Source organism: Microchirus variegatus (assembly GCF_963457635.1).
Source record: "Microchirus variegatus genome assembly, chromosome: 11".
In the NCBI taxonomy this organism is placed as follows: Eukaryota; Metazoa; Chordata; class Actinopteri; order Pleuronectiformes; family Soleidae; genus Microchirus; species Microchirus variegatus.
Genome location: NC_139812.1, coordinates 23,125,445 through 23,149,396, shown reverse-complemented (window position 1 = coordinate 23,149,396; position 23,952 = coordinate 23,125,445). Strand labels below are relative to the sequence as shown.

The 23,952-nt window shown below is 40.4% G+C and overlaps 1 protein-coding gene across 1 annotated transcript; it reads left to right on the top strand.

Annotated features, from left to right (window-relative positions):
- Positions 1-23,952, top strand: myofl (myoferlin like; the record flags this gene model as incomplete). Its single annotated transcript, XM_083898034.1, has 53 exons — positions 1-88; positions 917-972; positions 1,531-1,622; positions 6,332-6,440; positions 6,594-6,693; positions 7,631-7,785; positions 8,062-8,190; positions 8,389-8,451; positions 8,544-8,594; positions 8,687-8,717; positions 9,248-9,363; positions 9,468-9,594; positions 9,686-9,789; positions 9,878-9,946; positions 10,186-10,229; positions 10,307-10,389; positions 10,496-10,620; positions 10,729-10,842; positions 11,087-11,264; positions 11,945-12,069; positions 12,180-12,289; positions 12,429-12,621; positions 12,709-12,864; positions 13,045-13,176; positions 13,274-13,437; positions 14,103-14,217; positions 14,933-15,035; positions 15,131-15,270; positions 15,352-15,516; positions 16,422-16,509; positions 16,711-16,788; positions 16,865-17,046; positions 17,147-17,305; positions 17,425-17,526; positions 17,688-17,849; positions 17,942-18,107; positions 18,201-18,271; positions 18,404-18,418; positions 18,508-18,606; positions 18,807-18,935; positions 19,402-19,557; positions 19,670-19,761; positions 19,842-20,012; positions 20,127-20,275; positions 21,162-21,301; positions 21,400-21,488; positions 21,574-21,669; positions 21,769-21,910; positions 22,622-22,721; positions 22,847-23,040; positions 23,135-23,244; positions 23,334-23,481; positions 23,580-23,952. The coding sequence occupies 53 exons, from the start codon at positions 1-3 to the stop codon at positions 23,616-23,618; spliced, it is 6,114 nt and encodes a 2,037-aa protein (XP_083754160.1). The 3' UTR covers positions 23,619-23,952.

Sequence of the window (23,952 nt, the reverse complement as noted above, 5' to 3'; positions counted from 1 at the left end):
ATGCTGCGGGTCATTGTTGAGTCCGCAACTGGGATCCCCAAAAAGAAACTTGGAAATCCAGATCCAATAGCTGCAGTTGTCTTCAGAGGTGAGAGCTCTTCTTTTTTTCTGATGCTTCTTATAACAGTGACTTTTCTATTTGTTGTCGTTTTTATGTCACCTTAGAAAAAAAAATCATCTTTTAAGTGTCTGGACATGACTATTTTGCGCTTAAATGTAGCTGCAGTTACTGCATCATTCCTTGGATTTGGCTGAAACTCATTAAAAAAAAACTTCAATCCTTATAAGGTCAGATTGACCCCATGGAGAAGCAGCTTTTGTTTATCTCTGTTGCACAGAGCTTCCTTTGTATTTTGAGAGACAAAACATTAAAAAAAGTATATACAGCAGTAGAAACAAGACGATTGCACAAAAGCAATAGCATCATCATAAAGATTAAATGTGTGAAAATGCGTTCTTCAGAAGTGATTTACTACAGTAGATTCCACTCAAGACCAGACACAAACAAGCTTAAAAATATGTAGTAAAGTCTTAAAATAATATCCAAACTGCACTAGGAGCCAGTAATAACAGCGTACAGGGCAAGTTATTCATTTTAGATTGCATCTCTCACAAAAACCAGGCAATTTTATTCACTCATGCAAACATAGTTTTGTAGGTAGTATATTGAAATTCTGCCATTAAACGCTCCTAAATGCTACAAGCTGAACCTTTATGTCACCACTGAGTTCTTTCAGTTCATCAACCGCCGCCTCATTTAGTTAAACTGTGCTTTTTCCACAAATGTTTGCAGATTATTTTGTATGTAATAGTTTATCCAAGACAGAGTCAATACATACATAATAAATATGGGGTTTAATCTGTTTATCCAGTCGTTGATTTTTGACTGTTGCAGATTTTTCCTTTGTGCTCACAGGTGAAAAGAAGAAAACCAAATCGGTCGACAATGAACTGAATCCCATTTGGAATGAAGTAAGTGGTGCCGTCAAACCTGTAAGAAATCATATCTCGCTGAACTGAACATTAGAGGTCGTACCAATATTGGCCAAATTGGGGTTGCCTATGATTTGCCTTTTGCCTTCTGCTGTAAGAGTCGGCCCCTAGAATACAAAGGGAGTCAATGATTACTATCAGTTATCAAAGAATGGCGAAGGAAGAGGCTCTGGGCGGATTTAATGAAATCATCGGAATTCTGTTTGAGACAAAGGTGCTCACACTTTCATTGTTAGAGGAGACTTCAGCCCCAGACCCAGAGATAATGGGACTGATCTGCACATGTGGGTGTGCATACTCATTAACTGTTTGTGTACATATATGTATGTCTATGTTGAGTTAATACACCGGGAGTGCAGTAACTCAACAATGTAGTGCACTCAGACAGGACTGAAGAGACAACACCAGATAGAGTATAAGCAAGGCGTGGGGTAAACCATGCATCCATCAATCAACCTAAGTAATATATCATTCTGCCAGCTGTTATTACTGCTGTTTACATAACTGTGTATCAGTGAGACTTCCTTGTAATTACAGGTGCTTGAATTTGACCTGAAAGGCTGTCCCCTGGACGCCTCGTCGTTCATCAGCGTGGTCGTGAAAGACTACGAGACGATCGGCAAAGATAAGTATGTGAATAAATAAAAGAACCATGTTACGACATGTTTGCTATCATTTGAAGCACTTTTACACTCCGTGTCCTAAGCCACGCAGCTGTGCTCGTGACGAATGAATACATGACCTTGCGTTGGCCTTGCACACTGACAAACCAACACACTTTCTTTGTGCAGAGCGTTTTTAAGTAAAGATAACTTCTCCATGGCAACCATGAAGGCAGTCACTACAAATAAAACCCCCTTTTCCCCCCAAATAAACAAACCAGGTAACGTCTGAAAGTGAATACTTGTTTCTTAACATTTCTCAGCATGAAATCTTTTATTATTATCTTTTCCCAAGGAGTAGAGCTGCATGTTTTAACTTCACACCGAGCTGTGTAAGCACAGGACTCACTGTGACCGTGTCAGGACTTGCAGCGTCGGTCATGACGGCCCTTTGTTTCCTTTTTTTACCAGAGCCATGCACACTCTTCAGAGAGGAATGTTGCCTTAAAAGGAGAAGATACATTTCCCCCTTTCACTTTCCACAGAAAAAAAACACCTCACTCAGCACACTTATAATTAATTAAAACTCTATTTTAATTTAACGTGTTGTCGTTAATTATGTCGCACTCCACTTGTTTGTGTGGTATCATGAAGTGTGACGCCTTTAGGGTTTGCCTGAAAGAAGATCGGTCAAGTTTCCACTCAGTCACTGTAGTCTCTGACTGTGTATTGAATACATTTATTTATTTACACACACACGCACACACACACACACACACACACACACACACACACACACACACACACACACACACACACACACACACACACACACACACAGGTATGCACAGCATTCCATAATCCCGTTACCCTAACCCTAACCATCACATCTAACCCCAAACCTACACTACCGTTCAAAAGTTTGGGGTCACTCAGAAATGTCCTTATGTTTTAAGTAAATGCACCTTTTTCAATGAATATAACATTAAATGAATCATAAATACACTCTATACATTGTTAATGTGGTAAACGACTATTCTAGCTGCAAACGTCTGGTTTTTAATGGAATATGTACATAGGTGTATAGAGGCCAGTGTTCTAATGGTACATTGTGTTTGCTAATGGCGTTAGAAGACTATTGGATGATTAGAAAACCCTTGTGCAATGATGTTAGCACAGCTGAAAAATCATTATTTCTAATCTTGTCAATATCTTGTCAATATCTTGACTATATTATCTATTCATTATCATTATTATTACTATTTTGATGAATAAAAGTGTGACTTTTAATGGAAAAGACATAAAAAAATTGTATCGGTGATGTCAAACTTTTGAACGGTAGTGTAAAACCAGGTCTTAACCCTGAAAAGGCACTTTGAAGACAGGTTTTTAGGATCTTGGAACTCACAAAGATATAAATACAAGTAAACACACACATTTTTCCATGATGTACCACATGAGTGTGGTGAATAAGAAAGCTTCTCCTGGCTCATCATTGGCACATGGTAGTGATGACTGGTCATATTTCAGCCTGTCATGTTTTGGAAAAAATGAAGCAGATTCAGAGGGAACTGTTCCTCATTGAGAGCACAGTAAGAAATCTCGAAAATCTTTGAAAGGAGAGTGAGGAATGAGAACATTCTAATCTGTGGTAGCATCACGATGGACTGTACTGACTTCTTCTCTAGTGGAAAATGTGTCCCTTTGCCAGGATTTAAGCTTCTGGCTCTTTTCACTGTAGTTTCTGTTTCATTAGTGGAAAAGACCCAAATACTTTAAACTAGACTTGCATATTTTATTTTCTGCAGAGTTAAAAACAAGTGTATAAAAACTAGACCATGATACATGTGGTACAGTATGTGGCAGGAAGCTCTAGTTCCCCCCCCCCCCCACACACAGCTTTTTAAACACAAACTAAGTTTCTGGTGGAAACCCAGCCATATATTGCCCGTGACAGTTTATAAATACGAAAAAATAACCCTCACAACAGCTCACAGTGTATGTGACAAACATCACATTATTAGACATTAAGTAGATTTACACTTTCCAAGAGAAATGGGCACATTTTTGTCAATATAATCCCCAGGAATGTATTTATAATTAAATGTAATTTATACCCATTTTAGGTGGGAATAGTGGGATTATGTGAATGATAGGTGGGTAAATTTTGTATATACTGTATGTTCATGTTTGTGATTACTGTATTGTGTTTGACTCCCTCCTCTAATATTAGAGTATCATAATTAAAGGGACTCTCCAGTAATACATTCAAATTTCAACTGTTTTTTCGGCTTCAAATATTTATGCAGCCACTCTGGACGAGTTCCAACTGCAAATCTGTTGGCACGCCGTCAACTCAACTCAGCTGAACTTGTCAATTTTTATTTATAGCGCACGTTTAAAACGGCTGAGCAGAACCACATCAGCAGAAGAGTGAACACAAAACAATAAGGCACACAATTACGTAACAATACAAATATACTACACTGCACTGCTCACTGTATACGACACAATAACAACCTGAATTAAAAGCCTGAACATTAAAAGCTTAAAACATGGGCACATGCAACTGCTTATGCTTATTTTTTGGAGGAGTTTGGACTTTGAGGCTGTTGCAGAGTACAGATTACACACTGAGTTTATATCTAAGAAGCTGTAAAGTGCTCGAAATGAGCACAGTCAATTATCATTTTGTGCAAAAGTGTGCCTTCTTATTCATGAGCAAGAGCCTGTTGTGTCACATTAGCATGCCGCTGCTGAGTATGCAAAAAGAACCTCTTTTAAGGCGTGTGGCGAGAGGTTTCGCAGCAGCAAAAGTAAACACAATTTACCCAACGTAATAATGAAGATAATAAATGTGGAGTCAGCCAGTGACACGAGGGTTACTTTTTACTTATTTACGGTATTTCTGATAATTATGGCTCAGTCCTTTTGTTTTTGTTTTCTATGAATGCAAACACGGAAAATAATTTGATATCTTTCTTTTCATTAAGATGTCAAATTATAGTTATTTACAGACAGAAACAAGTGTTTTAGTGGTTGAATGTTCATGCTTGATCAATTTCTGAGGACTTCTCAGAGAAAAAGCCTCAAATTTGGGTATGAAAAAGGTCAATTCATTTTGTTATTATTTTTAGTTATGCCAGATGGTCGAATAAGAACTCTCTGTATTTGGTTTATTCATTGTTTTCTTCTTCTTATGCCTTTATTTGTTGTTGTTGTTGTTGTTGTGTTTGTGTGTTTCTTTTACAACATTCAGATCATCTTGCCATGTTGCTCCTTCTCTCACTCGCCTCACTTCTATATTTGTCCTCCTTGTAGCTGGGCACAGGCCGCCCAGCACATGCCTGTGGTAAAAGTTAATTGCTTCCATCTCTCATGGTTCTTTATTTTTATTCCCCCCCTCGTCCACATGTAACCTGCAGGTCTTTGTCGTGTAGCAAACTCGTTCATGTCTCCTCTCTAACGCCGTAACTTCAGCTATGCAGGGGGAAAATGTGTGTGTTTTCTTTCTTTGTCTGGGATGACTTTGAAATAAATTCCTGATGTGTTGCAACTCATCGTGGTTATTAATCACCGTTATGTCTTATGTTGTGTTTGGGGGTGTGAAAGAAATTTCATTGGAGTCATCGGTGTTGGTTAAATCGTGTCTTTACTGCATGCATGAAGGAGAGACTCTGTCCCAAAGTTGGTCTAAATGTTCTCTGCCTTCCCTTCAGAGAGCTCAAACATATATACAGTCACATCAAAGCAAGTTACAACAAGACAACACACTTTGTTTATGACCCACACATGTCATCCTGTGCACCTAATGCCGACCCCTGCTTTACGATCCCATCATTTGTTCACAGCTTGACTGTTGGTTAATTGTTATCTTAAACAACATACAGTAAGCCTTACACTAAAACCATCCACGGGAACAGGAAAACAATTTATTTGCCACAGGGGCGAAAGTGAAGTGAAGAAGTGAAATTGGGAAGTGGTAACCTAACTTATTCATATTCCCAGGCAGTGACAGCAACAAACACTCACTCCTCTATATCCTTTTTTTCAGCACAGCCTACAGGAAATCTGATAGAAAAAGTACTCAAAACTTTTGAAATTGGATTGAATCTGTGAAATTTGGAAATGAGTCACAGTTCAAAGTTCAGTTGGCTCGTTTTTATGAACAAAAAGAAGGAGAAAAACATGTCTATTGTTTTTAAAGTCAGAATTCTGACTTTAAACTCAGAATTCTGAGAATGAAGTCGCGTTTTTAAGTCAGAATGTTGTGTTTAAAAGTCAGAATTTTGTGTTTTAAAGTCAGAATTCTGAGAATAAAGTTGGAATTCTGAGTTTTAAAGTCAGAATTATGTATTTTAAAGTCAGAATTTTGAGTTTAAAGTCAGAATTCTGAGTTTTAAAGTCAGGATTACGTATTGTAAAGTCAGAATTTTGAGGTAAAAGTCAGAACTCAAATACTTTTTTCCTGTGTGGACCTAATCCTCTTCCGTACTTACAAACACATTAAATGACGATAAAACATTTTTTAAAAGCCTGAATATGTGACCTATAAACACACACACACAACCAGGATGTCCATATATATATATATATATGTAGATATATTCCCACATCAATTTACTATAGATCGGTGCCGTGTGAGCACTAAGGGTTAAAACAAAGGTCATTGTTTTCCGCTTCAGCTGTGGTGGTTCATGTGTTGATGTTTGTGTGACTTTGTGTCTTTTTCTCAGATTCATTGGCTCGGCAAGAATCTCCCTGAGAGACTTGGCCGGTGGTCAAGTGAGATCCCTCCCGTCCAAGAATGTGCCCTTGGTCAACGAGAAACAACAGGCCGTCGGGGTGAATAACATTGATTGCACGATTTTTTACACCAACAAAATAAAACACTTTCCTGATATGCGTGTGCGCAAACTGAATTTGCAAAGATAATTTGAGATGATCATGCGGATTGAGAGAGAGACCACATCTTTTTTTTATTTTTTTTTATTTTAGGCAAATATTAATTTGCTGATTGGCTATGAACCACCCGCCAACACCACACCGAACCTGAACGATCAGCCAGATGGAGACACGTCCTGTAATGTGGATGACGGTGAGTGGACGGTTAATTGGAAGTAATCACAAGAGATGCTAATGTAGTATAATGTAGTAGAGTTCAAGATATATGATTGAATGCATTATATAATACCAAATGTTATCCTATATTCACCACTGTGAATGCCAATGAGACACTCTGCCATTTAAACATCTAAATACAACACTTTTCTCAAGAACACCTATAGAAAATCTCTTCTAATTTTGTTTAAATGTTGAATTGGACTCATGGATAAACTGATTCGAATTTGGTGGTCAAAAGATTAAAGGCCAAGGTCACTGTGATGTCACAAACTCTATTGTTTTTTGGTTTGTAAAAGCCTCTATGGCTGTTTATAGACTAAATAAGTATATTTTAAGTATTTAATAGTTGTGGAATACAAAAAAAATGTTTGATTTCTTAGCTATATAATGAAGCTTTTCAAGGATGCTTGTTTTTTTAATTAAATTCTTTTAAATCTGTCATTTTAGTCAGTAATTTTAATTTAATTTGAAAAAAAAAATGAAAAAAACAACTTTTTAACATTAACGCTGTAGTGTGTAACTTTTAGCTACAATGGTCATCCAATGTCAGATGAGTTAAAGCTCATGATGATTAATCTCAACATGATTCTCTCTCTGAGTTTCTCAGTATTACAGTGTTTTGTTTTTCTTGTCGCCTTGGCAACATTTTTATTTGTCACGCCACGACTGACAGAGGGCAGGCAGAAGCACGACAGCCGCTCTAGTAAAGTTACACACCGGAGCTTTAAAAGGGAAGCGTTGAAGCTTCCTTTATGAACACGGCTCTGTTGAAGTATTGTTGTTCAACAAGAACGTCAAGTGTTTCTCCATCAATCGTCTGTTCATGATGGATGCAAATCTAACTCGGGAGAACAATGCAATGAATTTACAGATTTGTTTATTTTAAAACATGTTTGTTTGAATTGCGACAGGAGGCAGCGATGAGGGGGAAGACGGGGAGACGGACGTGGACGGAAGTCCTGGAGCTCCCACTTCGCCAAATCAGCCCGGGAAGCCCAGCCACAAGCCTGTGCGTCTCAGCCGTAAGAGACACAGAGCTTTAGCTAACAAGCCTCAGGACTTCCAGGTATTGTTGAAGTTTTCAATTACCATCTTCCTGGAAAACGTACATTTTTAGAGAGAGTTCCTTATTGTTAATCACATGAACTGACACTGAAGTGAGTAATATCACCCCCCATGATAAACTGCCGGCATGTGAACACCCATCATTTGACTCATATCTTTTTCTTTAAGGAAGATATATTTTGGTTTCCGTGCAGAATTATTTCTGCAACCTTTTCCAAAATAATCCAGGTTAAGTGTCACATAAACTGCCTCACTGATGTTGTTTTACAACGTCCAGATCCGTGTTCGGGTCATTGAGGGTCGACAGCTGCCCGGCAACAACATCAAACCAGTGGTGAAGGTTAACGCATGCGGACAGACCCACAGGACCAGAATAAGAAGAGGAAGTAACCCATTCTTTGATGAGGTAATTACAACCTTTGTCACATAAAATAAAGTTCTTAAGATAAATATGATTAGCTTACAGTAATATTTGCCTTCTAATCCCAGTTTTAATAACCACCTGAGTCCTCAGCTGTCCACACCTAATAAACCTATTTTGCTTTCCCAAAAGTGCTGTATAAGCATAAATTGTGTTTGACATCAAACTATTTTTGTCTCCTAGATGTTTTTCTACAATGTCAACATGCTGCCCTCAGAACTGTTTGATGAGAGCGTTAGCCTTCGGGTGTGTGGATAATTCTTTTGACACGTTTGTTTTTTGTTTTTACATGCTTTAAAAATGGCCATTTGCATTTGCTAAAAGAAATGTTCCCACAGGTTTACGACTCTTTCTCCCTCAGAGCTGACAGTCTAATGGGAGAGTTCAAGGTAATCTCTGTTTGTTTTAAATTGTGACTTGTGATGATTTATCACGCAGAGCAGATTTGTCACTGAATTTCTTTCTTTCCTGTGTCGCCCAGTTGGATGTTGGCTACATTTATGATGAACCAGGTCAGTGTTTCCACGTAAAAGGGCATCCTTATACACTACCTTTCAAAAGTTTGGGGTCACTTAGAAATGTCCTTATTTCTGAAGGAAAAAGCTATTTTTTTTAAAAGTCAACATTTTGAGTTTAAAGCCAACATTTTGAATTTAAAGTCAGAATTCTAAGAGGCAGAATTCTGTGTTTTAAAGTCAGAAACGTCTGGTTTTTAATGGAATATGTACATACGTGTATAGACGCCCATTTCCAGTGTTCTAATGGTACATTGTGTTTGCTAATCGTGTTAGAAGACTATTGGATGATTAGAAAACCCTTGAAAACCCTTCCCTTGTGCAATGATGTTAGCACAGCTGAAAACATGTCTTGACTATATTTTCCATTCATTTTGTAACTCTGTTGATGAATAAAAGTGCGACTTTTAATGGAAAACACAACAAAAATTGTATAGGTGACCCCAAACGTTTGAACGGTAGTGTATACATTTGTGTTTATAAAATAAAAATGTTTGTACATGTTAAATATTATACCGTGTTTATAGGACATGCCGTGATGAGGAAATGGCTTCTCTTGAGTGATCCTGATGACTCCAGCTCAGGGGCCAGAGGTTACCTGAAAGTCAGCTTAATTATCGTCGGCACTGGAGATGAGCCACCAGTATGAGCACAATTCTGATTCACCATTATCCTCACATTCCCCACAAATGACTACACGCAGAGCATATTTCAGTGCTGAAAAACACCTCCTCTCCTCTCCTGCAGTCTGACAGGAAGGAGACGAGCGAGGAGCAGGACGACATAGAGGGCAATCTGCTGGTGCCAGCCGGTGTCACGATGCGATGGGCTACTCTCAGTCTTAAAGTTTATCGTGCAGAGGATCAGCCACAGAGTAATTTCTCCTCACCCTGCAGCATTATAATATTTAGTCAAATTTACACAGTGGTGTTCACCTGTATTTATAAAAATGCTTTCTTCTGCAGTGGACGATGCTTTTGCTCAAACGGTGAAACAAGTCTTTAGAGGAGATGGAGACCGGAAGAATTTGGTGGACCCATATTTAGAAGTCAGCTTTGCTGGGAGGAAGGTATTTCATGTTTAAATGTTGTTATATATGATTATTATTGTGTGAGTATTGTTGATTCAAGATCACAATTTTCTTTTCCTTGTTTTAGCTGCGCACCAAGATCATTGAGAAAAATGCCAATCCGGAGTGGAATCAAATCGTCAATCTCCAAGTCAAGGTGCAAAAGATGCATATTACAAACACAAACACCAAAATTCAAGCTACATTCACAAAACATATTAAATGTATCTTGCAAAAGTAAACAATTGATCAAAAAGCTGCTTTATCTTTTCTCAAAACACTGACCCACAGAACCAGCGATTGCTTGAGCGTGAACGGGCTTTAGTGTTTTAGCAAAATGAAAATCCCTTCAACCTTTAGCACAAATTAACATACAGTGTACTTCTGCCCCTGTAGTTCCCATCTATGTGTGAACGCATCAAGCTGACTATGTATGACTGGTAAGTTGGAAATTATTCCCAACACACGCAGTTACATCCTAATATTAGTATTTGACACGTTAGCTTCTCCTCTGCAGGGATCGTCTGACCAGAGACGATGCCATAGGGACCGCATTTTTGAACTTGAGCTCGATGTCTTCTCCTGGTGGAGAGATTGACGGTAATCAAACACATTTGTTTATTTGATAGACTGGCATTGGCGTAGTAACCTCATGACAAACAATTGTTTTTATTGTGATGTTTCGTCTGTTACTTTATTGTTGTAGGAACCACTGCGGTATCAGAGGTTGGTTTTCTCCCAGCTTTTGGGCCGTGCTATGTCAACATGTACGGAAGCCCCAGAGAATTCACTGGACTGCCCGACCCATACGAGGAGCTTAACTTGGGCAAGGTAGGACAACTCCTTCAGATTCCAGAGTTAGGATATTTGGATATTTTGTCTTTATCATCATGACAATATGTATACAATCTTTTCTTTTTCCATTTGGATGTGTTGCAGGGTGAAGGCGTCTCCTACAGGGGGAGGGTCCTTGTTGAACTGTCCACTCAGCTGGATGAAAAGATTGACAAATGTGTTGACGACATCTCCAGCGATGACATCCTGGTGGCACAGGTACACACAGTTAAATCCTTAAGATGCACGACGCACTGTTTTAAACCCACAAGTTGTCATGGAGCATGATTATATTAACTCAATCAAATATCACGTTTCTGTTTATTTCGGGTCACGAAACACTGATGTAAAGCGCCATTCAAATAAAATGTATTAATAATAGTATTATAACTACAAGTGACAAGAATGTAGAATATTTTTTCACTGGAACATCTTTTTGTCTTTTTAAAAAACTTGAGTATAGAAATACCAGCGGAAGAGGAAGTACTCCCTGTGCGCTGTGTTTCACAGTGCCTGCATGCTCCAGGAGCCGGGCGAGCCGATTCAATTCGAGGTCAGCATCGGTAACTATGGCAACAAGCTGGACTCCACCTGCAAGCCCTTGGCTTCCACCACCCAGTACAGCTATGCTGTGTTTGACGGTATGAAAAACAAGTCTGCAAAGATGTTGTAATCTGTAATTTTGTTCATTATCTATACTGAGGGAGCTAATCCCAGTTAACATTGGGTGAGAGGAAGGGTATATACCCTCTACCACAGAGACAGTCACACCTAGAGTCTCCCAATTTAACTTAACCTCAATCTGGATGTCTTTGGCCTGTGAGTGCTTTGAAACACACACAGGACTTGCACACCAAAGAACGTCCATCTAATCCAGATTCAAACTTCTCTAAATAGATTATATTCTTTAAAACACAGTTTTTCGTCCCCTACGTCAGCTTGGATCGGCACCAGCGTCCCCATGACCCTCATATGGACGATAAAGCGGTAGAAGATTGGTGCTGGGCACGTTAACAGCGTCAACGCACATGACGCGTTTCCATGACGACTGATCGGAAAAAGACGCGCGTGACATCATGTTTACATGCATGCTACATGTTTACCAGTTAGCTCCTTTAGCGCCATTAACACGCCTACAGTCGCGGCACGTAAACATGACGTCGCGCTTGTCTTTTTCCAGTCAGTCGTCATGGAAACGTCATGCATTAACCTGTACAGTCATTCTAATGGATAGTATATTAAATTTCTGCTGTAACAGTATGTGGTGAAATCTTTAACCTGTATTTAAAATGACTGGGTGTATTTATTATGTATCCCACAGGTAATCACTACTATTACCTTCCCTGGGCTAACACTAAGCCTGTGGTGATTCTCACCTCCTACTGGGAAGACGTCAGCCACCGCCTGTACGCTGCCAACGTCCTCCTCGCCGTTGCCGAAAGACTGGTGAGCACGAGTCGTTGGCAACTTCTTCTCAAAATATTCTACAACTTTTACAAACAGACTGTCGTACATTATGTAATTTATCCATTCATCTGTCATTGTAATTTTTTTAGGAGTCCCATCTCATTTCTTTAAAAACCGCCATCTTGGCTAAGATGCCGGAGGCACGTTTGGTAGAGATTTGGCTCAAACTCATCAACCACATGATTGATGATCTCAACAGGTAAAACAGGACCCGGCAGATCCTTCTCTACACCTGTGTATTCTAAAAATACATCATAACGTATTACTATTATCACATGTACAGGTCTCTGTTTGGACTGAATTGCGTTGTCCTTGTACTTCGGTGTTTGTTTTGACAGTGTGCAGCTCCCAGTGCTCGAGGGTCAGGCCAATGTGACTGCACTGGACCTTCAGATAAAAAACTTGCGAGATGCCGCTGTGAACAACATGAGTGAGATGGCCAGTCGGATGAGAGAGGACGCCACAGATGTTAAGGCTACAATAAATGACATTGAAGATTGGCTGGATAGAATCAAGCAGATGGCAGAAGAGGTGAGAGGAAACTGCTTTCAAGACTACAAAGCACATGACTGAGATATTATTTATGTCACTGGAGTAAGTGTTTTGTTTCTCCATTAGCCTCAGAGCAGCATGCCAGATGTGATCATCTGGATGTTGAGAAGAGAGAAGCGAGTGGCTTTTGCCCGAGTCCCAGCGAACCAGATCCTGTATGCCAGCGTTAGTGAACAAGCCTGTGGCAAACACTGTGGAAAGACACAGACCATCTTCATGCAGGTACAAGACGTGTTTTTTCTTTTCCTTTCCTTGAATGAAAACCATAAAAGAGCCCCTAACCAAAATTGGACAAAAGATGGTGGTGAAAATTTACTCTAGAATAGAGTTTATAGAGTCAGTTTGTTTCAAGAATGCTTCAAGTGGAGCAATTTCCAGTAACTAAATCCATATTTTTTTAAGTACCCCATGGACAAAAACAAAGGTATGAAGATCCCGGTGCAGCTGCGGATCAACATGTGGCTCGGTCTCTCTGCCCATGAGAAGAAGTTCAACAGCTTTTCTGAAGGGAACTTCAGTGTGTACGCTGAAATGGTACAGTTGCTCAACAGGATATGAGCTTCTTTTGTGTGTTTCTTAGCTCATATTTAAGCTGATATAAGCTTTGTGTGGAATGTTGTTATCACTGCAGTATGAAAACCAGGCTCAGGTGTTTGGGAAGTGGGGAACCACTGGACTGGTGGGTCGCCATAAATGCTCCGATGTGACTGGGAAAGTGAAACTTAAACAAGAGCGGTTCCTTCCACCCCGTTTATGGGAATGGGATGAAGACTGGTTTATTGACCATGATCGTTGGTAAGTTTTATGTTGCTCAATTTGTCACACAAAGTTTAACCAGAGCCTCACAAATGTAGTTTCTGTCTCACCAGGTCCAGGTTTTAAGCTACTAGTCTGGGCATGGTTAGTGTTAATAACAAAGGTCCCAAAGATGCACACACAGGTTTACGTCACTGCCCTACACTGCCCTAAACTAATCCATAGTTCCTCAGAAATTAGGTTCTGCTTCATTAGGACCATGCTTTGGTCTCCATGAGGACTACTGGTCCTGACAGGGTCAGTGTTTATGCCAGAAAAGAGTCCTAAAGCGGTAACAAATACCGTTTAAAATATACACACACGCAGAGCCCTGAAGGATTCTGGGCTATGTCTGTTTTGAGCACAAACATCCTGTTGCTACCGTACAGTTGAACAAGCTCCAACTCATTTTTAAAATCTATCCTCTGTTAACCGGCAGCAGTTATGATGAATGCTTGCCCCAGCCCCAGAGAAAGACTCAATATAAACATAAATACAGGAAATGAAAAGGAATTTGCTCTCCCTAAGTGCCTTCTTCATCTAATGTGCTTACATTCCCCACTGAGGGTCATGTAAATAATTAGCTCTGTGGCAAATTACGTTGCTCCAAGTTGTTTATCATCTGTTAGTCACAGAGCCTCTTGCTGTCGTGTTGTTTTCTACAGCTTGTTAACAGAAGCTGACGCTGGCCACACAGAGTTCACCGATGAAATATTTCACAATGAGACACGGTTTCCTGGCGGGGATTGGAAGGCTGCTGCAGAGCCCTACACAGATGTGGTACGACAGATGCTGTTTACATTCAGTATAACACACTTCTGTGACATTTTCTGAAAACAATCTGGGTTGAGATAACAGGACCAAAGCCTGTCTAGTCCTGCTTGTGTTTAGTCTAGGGTTGCCAACTTCCTGATAAGAAAATAAGGAGCAGTTATACTCAGTTACATATTACACTTTACTCATAACATCCCCCCGATATACTGCACTTAAGCTAGGCTACATTTGGGGTCGTACCTATGTTCCCCGGGTCCTATGTTCCCCGTTTTCCCAAAAAAGGTCCTATGTTCCCCACTTTGTATGTGACAGGGGAACATGGGACCCTTTTTTTGAGAAAGGGTAGGGTTAGGGTTAGGGTTAGAGAAAGGGTCCTATGTTCCCCGGTCACATACAAAGCAGGGAACATAGATACGGTCCCGAATTTGTCTCATTTTTAGTAGGGCTGTTTTTGCAGTGTTATTTCAAGTCATTATCAGCTAATTAAAGCTAATTTTGCTTTAATTTCATGCATTATTATGTTTGACATGTCGTTGAGATATTTGTCAAAGGATGCCACTAAAAGTGCAAAATGTCCATGTACAAATAAAATTACTTGATTCAACTTTTATAGGCAAATCTGATTTCATATTTTGACTACTAAAAATGATAAGAATGAGTAATGGATGACACAATTAAAGACATGTACATAAATGAGCAACAGCGTGTTTTTCCTGTATAGAACGGAGAAAAGGCTCAGAGCCCAGCGGAGTTTGACTGTCCTCTCGGATGGAAATGGGAGGAGGAGTGGAGTTTCGACAGCAACAGAGCTGTAGATGAGAGAGGTAATACGGAAACTGACGCTTAAATGTGTGATCACAATCTTTACGTTCCGAAGTATTATGTGTCTAACGCGGCCTTTTATGTCTTGTGGCACTAGGTTGGGAATATGGCGTCACCATTCCTCCTGATGATAAGCCCAAATCTTGGGTTGCTGCAGAGAAGATGTACCACGTCCACCGCAGGAAGAGACTCACGAGACGTAGGAAGAAGACTTCTGATAAAGTGGCTCCTGCTGAAGTGAGAAACTGGTCGATGGTAGAATCGAGACACTGCGAGTGTAGGATCACTAATATTTTCATGACCTTTTCTTTTGCTTAGCGACAAGAACCGGGGGAAGGTTGGGAATACTCCTCGCTGATTGGCTGGAAGTTTCACAGGAAGGAGCGCACCTCTGACACGTTCCGCCGCCGCTGCTGGAGGAGAAAAATGATCCCATCAGACTGCATCGGGGCGTCCGCCATCTTTGGATTGGAAGGGGCATTAGTGAGTGGAGTTCTCATTACCTTAACTCCTAGACTGTTTGTGATATCTGGAACATTCAAAAACTAGGGACTGGCGACCCCCGCCTTTAGAGATTGGCACAGTAACTCCCGCAACCCTCATGTGGAGGATAAAATGATTGAAAATGGATGGATATCAGAAAGCAGGGAAATAGAGCTTTGCAAACAGTCTTTGACAATTCTACAGCCATAAAATCATAATAAATCCAGACCGCCTGATTATCATGGCGGTCACAAGAGGGATAAACCCTCCTAAATGTTACACACTGGACCTTTAACTACAACACTGTGTTAAATAGCTCTATTTTTGTATGACATCTATCACAGATCTGGAGTGTTGATCCAGAAAGGTTCATACTGTACTCTTGGTAATGTAAGTTTCATTCAGTCAAGCGGAATAAAGAGGTTTTTTTTGGTTACCTTTACATGTTTGGACCACTTCCTGTGGTCTTCCTCAGAAGAGTCACACGGTGTTACATGTGACGTGTCTCGCTTCAACAAACATCACTGAGCCAACACCCTATCACAGATATGTGATAGTTGTCATAAAAAAAAATAGATAGCTATTTAACACAGTGTTATATTTAAAATTTAGGAGAGTTCATTGTGTGCTTTAGGCAGGGGGGCCTTGCTTTTCTAAAGTTGAGCTCAAGTTCATTAGGTGAGAAAGGAGGAAAATGCCAACAGCACTAATGGAGAGGAAGTTAACCAAGGTTAGTCAAAATGTGATGCTGAGTGTGCATTATATTCTTTAAAGCCCACCCCTAACATTGTAGTTGACAAAATTGTATCTGCTGTTTTCCCATGTGAGTCATATCCTCTAATAATCCTTATTCCTGTCAAACACTGACAAAGTGTTTTTTAAATTCTGCGTTTTCTTGTTAACAGGGTGTTGACGTGGACGAGAAGGCCAGTAAAACGGATAAAGCCAAAATATTTGGTGCCAACACCCCTACTGTTTCCTGCCACTTTAGCCGTAAGTCTTGACGGGTCAGATAAAATGAATTCCTGGCCCCTGGTGCGCTGATTAAAGTCTTCCTGCCTTGTCGTAATGCAAGATAACAACAGTAAATCACTACAATCTGGAAATCCTGGTTAAATATATCCAACCATGTCTGTGTCCTGTGAGATTATCTTGTTTTTTTAGTGGTGATACAGTTTGGTATTCTCCCTCTAGGTTCTTGCCTTTACCACCTGAGAGTGTACGTGTATCAGGCCCGGAATCTTAGTGCCATGGACAAAGACAGCTTCTCAGGTAAAAACACTAAGAATTTAATCTGTGGTTTTCACATTTCCATACAACAAAAATGAAATGCTTCACTTTCCACTAGATCCCTACGCTCACGTGTCCTTCCTACACGTGAGTAAAACCACGGAAATCATGAGGACCACTCTGAATCCCACATGGGATCAGACTCTCATCTTTGAGGACATCGAAATCTACGAAGATCCTCAGAGAGTTGCCCGCAACCCTCCAGATGTGGTCTTGGAGCTGTATGACAGTGATCAAGTGGTACGTAATGAGTAGAACCTGCTGAAATGAATCATACAGACCTGGATCCTGGACAAGCAAATGTCCTCAGGTCCTAAATCCATGTCTGCTTTAAAACTAGGGCAATGATGAGGCCATGGGTCGCTGTACATGTCCCCCTTTGGTAAAACTGAACCCCAGTGTGGCCGTCACCCCAAAGCTACTGTGGTTCCCAGTCATCAAAAAGGGTCGCACTGTTGGGGAGGTACTGATCGCTGCTGAGCTCCTATTGAAGGACAAGGTTAGTAATTCATATATTAATGTATTAAACTGTCCTTATTGTTGGTGCTGGACTGACTGTTTAAGAAACTGAAGACCAAACCAGGTGCCACTCCTGAAAGTATTGTGGTGTCCTCGCAGGCAAACGATGGCGATCTGCCTTTGGTTCCTCCTCGGCGCGGGGAGAATCTCTACATGGTTCCACAGGGAATCCGGCCTGTTGTGCAGCTCACTGCCATCGAGGTACATCATCAGCCAACCATTTCAAACACTGCATGATCAGACAAGACCAGCCGAGCCTGAATATTTCTCTTGTGGTTGCATTTCTCATCTGTATCTTTCTTCCTTCTTTTCTGTCTGCGTTTTTTAATCCAAGTGTGTTCGTGTGCTCGTTTGATGACCAGGTCTTGACCTGGGGTTTGAGGAACATGAAGACCTACCAGTTGGCCACTGTTTCCTCCCCCAGTTTGATTGTGGAATGTGGCGGTGAGATCATTCAAACTGCTGCGATCAAGAACTTCAAAAAGAACCCAAACTTCCCCGGATCCGTGCTGCTTCTTAAAGTGGTACTAACTGTAAAACACTGTCGAGCACGTGTCAATTTATGTTATTGTTGGTGTCCATTCACTTTCTTTCTCCATTCTTCTTCTTGACATAGCCTCTTCCCAAAGAGGACATGTACACCCCTCCCATTGTGCTGAAAGTAATCGACCACAGACCCTTTGGAAGGAAACCTGTGGTGGGTCAGTGCACCATCGACTGCCTGGACGATTTCCGCTGTGACCCGTATCGCATTAACAATGAAGTCTGCATGTCTGCGAGAGGTAGTGTATATGCTGTACACACACAACCATGAACTGTCACACATTCAAACTCACACATCTACTTTTTTTTATCCTTTTCCATTAACTTTGCAGTGGCAATGATCGCTGCTGCCCAGGGAGATGTTGTCATAGACATTGAGGAGAGACCCATCATAACAACTGAGGTAACAGACACACAATAGGTAAACAATAATTGAGACTCAGAATTCCACATAGGCTTGCAGTGGCATGAGTAATGCAGCACCTACTGTTTTTGATATGACCATGTCTCCCTCTGTTTGTTTCCCTCTTTGCAGCTTGCAGTAGAAAAGGTGAGATTTTTTTCCTTTCTCTGATATTTTTTAATGATCTTTATTGACAGCATCTTTAAAAACATCAACAACATCTCTTCACTCTGCAGGAGGAGGAGGCAGTCGACTGGTGGAGTAAGTTCTATGCCTCTGTTGGGGAGGAGGGAAAGTGTGGGCCCTATTTGAAAAAGGGATATGACACATTACAGGTGAGAATCTGTCCTCACACGTCGTGAGAAAAAACGGGAAATTATATTATCTCTGTGCTGGGTGTGGAAGTTTATAATTTTATAAGTTATAAAATTGCTAACTAAATTGTGAAATTCAGACTCATGAGGTTTTTGTTTGATGTATAATTTCCTCTCTACGATATGTGTGTGTGTACATTATTGTGTCATGTGCTTTTCAGGTGTTTAAGTGTGAACTAGAGGAGGCCGCAGACTTCCAGGGACTCACGGATTTCTGCAGCACTTTCAAACTCCAGCGTGGAAAGTCTGAAGATGAAGAGGAGGATCCCTCAGTGGTCGGAGAGTTTAAGGTAACACAAAGCCAGGTTTTTATGCACATGAGGAGTCACAGCTTTTGCTGTTGCACAGTTGCTTTCCCTGTTCTTTGTCTGCCCTCTAGTGGGCAAATGAAATGATTCATTTGACAGCAGGATTCAGTTGTTGAGATAATTCACTCTGGGGAGGCTAACAGTAAATTGACAGTGTAAAGTAATACAGCCTGTAATATATCGTATATCTGGGTTTGACGTCCACATCTTTTATCTTGTCTTTTATATTTAATTCAGTCCAGCGTACTCATAAATACACTTTTCATTGTCTGGGTTATTTTTTGGTTCTATTGCAACAAACATCTAGTGATTAATAGCATTTTGTGTCCTAAATACATTTTTGTGCTCTCATTGTAAGTTTAAGATGTTTTTTTTTTACCATCGGAGGCCAATGCCAAACCATTTGTGTACGAACAGTTTATCTAAATGGCATTTTCTTCTTATACAGGGATCATTCAAGATTTACCCACTTCCCGATGATCCAGGGATGCCGGCACCACCTCGCCAGTTCAAAGAACTTCCTGAGAGCGCACCTCAGGAGTGCGTGGTCAGAATATACATTGTGCGCTGTATTAACCTGCAGCCAAAGGACACAAATGGCATGGTGAGTTTTATATGAAGCTACGTTTGATCAGTTATTCCGCTTTAGTTAGAAATCCCTCTACTGAAGCTACTGGAGATAACTTAATCTCTTAATTTTTGTGTTTTAATATCAGTGTGACCCATACATTAAGATTGCACTGGGGAGGAAAACATTGGAGGACAGGGATCACTACAGCCCAAACACCCTTAATCCAGAGTGTGGGAGGTGAGATTTTCTATTTTGTTCAAATGATAACAACAAAAACAAATACATAATAATACATTTCTTTTTACTTTTTTTCCCAGGATGTTTGAGATGTCCTGCTTCCTGCCTCAAGACAAGGACCTGAAGATCGCAGTGTATGACTTTGACTTACTGAGCAGAGATGAAAAAGTGGGTGAGACCGTCATTGATTTGGAGAACAGGCTCCTGTCTCGTTTCCGGTCCTGCTGTGGCCTGCCACAAACGTATTGTGTGTAAGTGGGCTTACAGCTTACAGCCTCCAGCTTCTGTGTGCTCTTATACATCGCTAGAACCACCACATTTACAATCTCGACTGATGCTGCTCTGATGGTGCCCTTTATTCGCAGCTCAGGGATCAATCAGTGGAGAGACCAGATGAAGCCCTCACAGATCCTGCAGAACGTGGCCAAAGTCAGGGGTATTCCTCCTCCACGCATAGAAGGGGACGGCAGCTCGCTGACTTTCTCAGGAAGGGAATACGTCCTGCAAGATTTTGGTACCGCTGATAATTGCTTATTATTTGTACAATTAAAGGCCCAGTGTTTAACATGGCAATTGAAAATGTTTTTTATAAGTGATTATACCCTTGTACAAACGTTTATACAGAGACTTTAGTGTGTCTTTCATTTTTACCAAGTAATTTCACTATGCTATACTATCCATTGAAGAAGAGAGAGGGGGAGGAAGTAGTTGTGAATGAGTGTCAGCATCCTTTCTGTCTTACCATTAGATGTCACCAATTCTACACTCTTTAACACCTTTAATGCAATGTGTAATCTCACTTCTTTCTCTATTTTTTATCAGTTTTGTCTTGAAAGGTACAGTGTGTAAATTTAGCAACATTTACTGCCCTCACATCCCAATCTCTTGGGCTATGACCATGTAAAAACATGGTGGTCCGAACTGGCGGCTCATTGTGGGGTATTGAAAAACAACAATTCATATAACCAGATGATTGCACACTTCTTAGAAATTAAGTACAATTGGTTATTTTTTCAATTTCTCACTCCCTCATATGAGGTTCGCTGGTGCTAATCCCAGCTGACATAGGGTGAAAGGTGGGGTCACACCCTGTATGTTGCCACATACTGTAAAAACTGAAAAACAACCATTCACACTCACACCTACGGACAATTTAAAGTGTCCAATTTGCCTAAATCTGCATGTTTTTGGATTGTGGGAGGAAACTGGAGAACCCGGAGAAACCCCCCCCCCCCCCAACACACACACACGTGGGGAGAACATGCAAACTCCATGCAGAAAGGCCCTTGTTCCGACCGGGTCCATATTCAATATCTGCCACATTTAAATAATTTCACCTCAATTTTACACACTGGACCTTTTTCAGTTGTTTTACTCTTTTACTGCGTGTCCTTTTGCAGAGGCCAATCTTGTGATCCACTCACATTTGGGCCCAGCCAGAGAGAGGTTGTCACTGCACGTCCTCAGAAACCAGGGCTTGGTACCTGAGCACGTGGAGACGAGGACCCTGTTCAGCTCCCATCAGCCCAATCTGTCCCAGGTTAAAACAACAGCAATTGCACCGCACTCATTTTTATGTTGTTGTTGAAAACAACTAATACCTGTGTTGAAAACTTGCATTATCTCCCACAAATATAGGGACAAATCCAAATGTGGGTCGACGTTTTCCCTAAAAACCTTGGTTTGCCAGGGCCGCCGTGTGATATCACTCCACGCAAAGCCAAGAAGTGAGAAAGACTTGCACTGAGCAATAATATTATTTAATAACATGATGCATGGAGCAGTGAAATATAAATGCTATCATCGAAACAGGTACTTCTTGCGGGCCATCATTTGGAACACAACCGATGTCATTCTGGACGAAACCAGCATCACTGGAGAGAGTATGAGCGACATCTACGTTAAAGGGTACGACACCTTCAAGATTTTGTGTGCTTGTCTTATGTCGTGGAATTAGATAATCTGAATTAATAAACATATAAATAAAAACATTCCTATATTCTCTAGATGGATGCCAGGAATGGAGGCGGACAAGCAGAAGACTGACGTCCACTACAGATCCTTGGACGGTGATGGAAATTTTAACTGGAGGTTCATCTTTGGGTTCGATTACCTGCCCGCAGAGCAGCTGTGTGTCGTCTCAAGCAAAGTGAGTGATGTCGTGGATGGGGATATAATCAGATATATGTATATATATTAGCACATTCTGTACAGAGTTGATCTCTTCTTATGTTTCATATTGATAATGTTTTTATTTGGTACATATTGCACTTTTATAAGAGGTATTTTATTTAATTTTCATACTTACTTTTCATTTATTATACATACACTACCGTTCAAAAGTTTGGGCTCACTTAGAAATGTCCTTATTTTTGAAGAAAAAACACTTTTTTTCAATGACTATAACATGAAATGAATCAGAAATACACTCTATACATTGTTAATGTGGCAAACGACTATTCTAGCTACAAACGTCTGGTTTTTAATGGAATATGTACATAGGTGTATAGAGGCCCATTTCCAGTGTTCTAACGGTACATTGTGTTTGCTAATCATGTTAGAAGACTATTGGATGATTCAAAAACCCTTGAAAACCCTTGTGCAATGATGTTAGCACAGCTGAAAACAGTTTTGCTGGATATTTGACGAAAGGGCAAAATGATTATTTTAAATAAAAATCATTATTTCTAATCTTGTCAATGTCTTGACTATATTTTCTATTTATATTCTCTTTTGATGAATAAAAGTGTGACTTTTAATGGAAAACACAAACAAAATTGTATAGGTGACCCCAAACTTTTGAACGTTAGTGTATAATTATTACATGGAGCGACTGTGTGACCATGTTTTGTTTTTCCAGGAGCACTTTTGGAATCTGGACAAAACTGAATTCAGGATTCCTCCAAAACTGATCGTCCAGATATGGGACAATGACAAATTCTCCTTGGACGACTACTTAGGTGAAACCCTGTTGTTATTTAACTTCTGAGATGATTATGATTGGTATACTCTGATTTTTCTGTGCTCCTGTATGATAGAAAGATTTTGCTGATAAAATTGTTATGTATTCACACCGCTGTTGCAGGTTCACTTGAGCTGGATCTACTCCATATGATCCCTCCTGCTAAGACCCCAGAGAAGTGCAGTCTGAATATGCTGCCTGCGGCGATGCTGTCAGCCATCTCCAAAAAACCACAACCCAACTCCCTCTTCTCCCAGAAGTCTGTACGAGGGTGGTGGCCATGCACCATGGAAGAAGATGGGAAACCTGTGCTGAGTGTATGTTTATGATCGTAGGGGAGTTAGTTAACGTGGTTACATTTTGTTTTCCTGGTCGATTCAAACACACAGTGTGTATTTCCTAATTTCACAGGGGAAAGTAGAGATGACCTTGGAAATTGTGGAGGAGAAGGAGATGGAAGAGAAACCAGCTGGGAAAGGCAGGGATGAGCCCAACATGAATCCTAAACTGGACGCACCCAAGTATGAATTCTAAAAAAACAAGACTATGAATTGTTTAACATTCATTTGTATATGTAACGCGAACATTGCCATTTTGGTGTTTTCAACAGCCGCCCCGACACGTCATTCTTCTGGTTTACAAACCCATTCAAGACCATGAAGTTCATCGTGTGGCGTAGATTCAGGTGGCTTTTCATCGGAGGAATTATTCTTCTGCTAGTCATCTTGTTCCTTGGGATCCTGCTCTACTCCCTACCTGTGAGAACGCTGCGTTTGCATATGGTTTATTTACTGGTTTACTGGTTCTTAAAAATGTTTTTCTCCCTTGAGTAAATCTGAAATGCCTGTGTCCACAGAATTACCTCTCCATGAAGATTGTGAAGCCTTACTCCTGAGGAGCTCTGAAGAGAAGCTTCCTGCTGCCAAATCGTCGGTGTTCAAACTTGTTACTCTTCCACAGAAATATGGCTGATTCATAATTTCCGTGCCACATAATCCAAGATGTCTGTTTTTTGTACAATCAGTATTATGTGTATTTGTATGCACCTTATCTCCTGTATAGCAAATATTTTTTCTACTATACAATTTTAGAAAAATCACCAATGTCAAGGAACAGATTTTTAGTAAAGTTTTATATAAAGAGATTGTTCATGTAAATATCCCCAGTCATAATGACCTGTATGGCCTATATATTTAATTCTTTATTCACTTTCTGCAATAACTCTATCA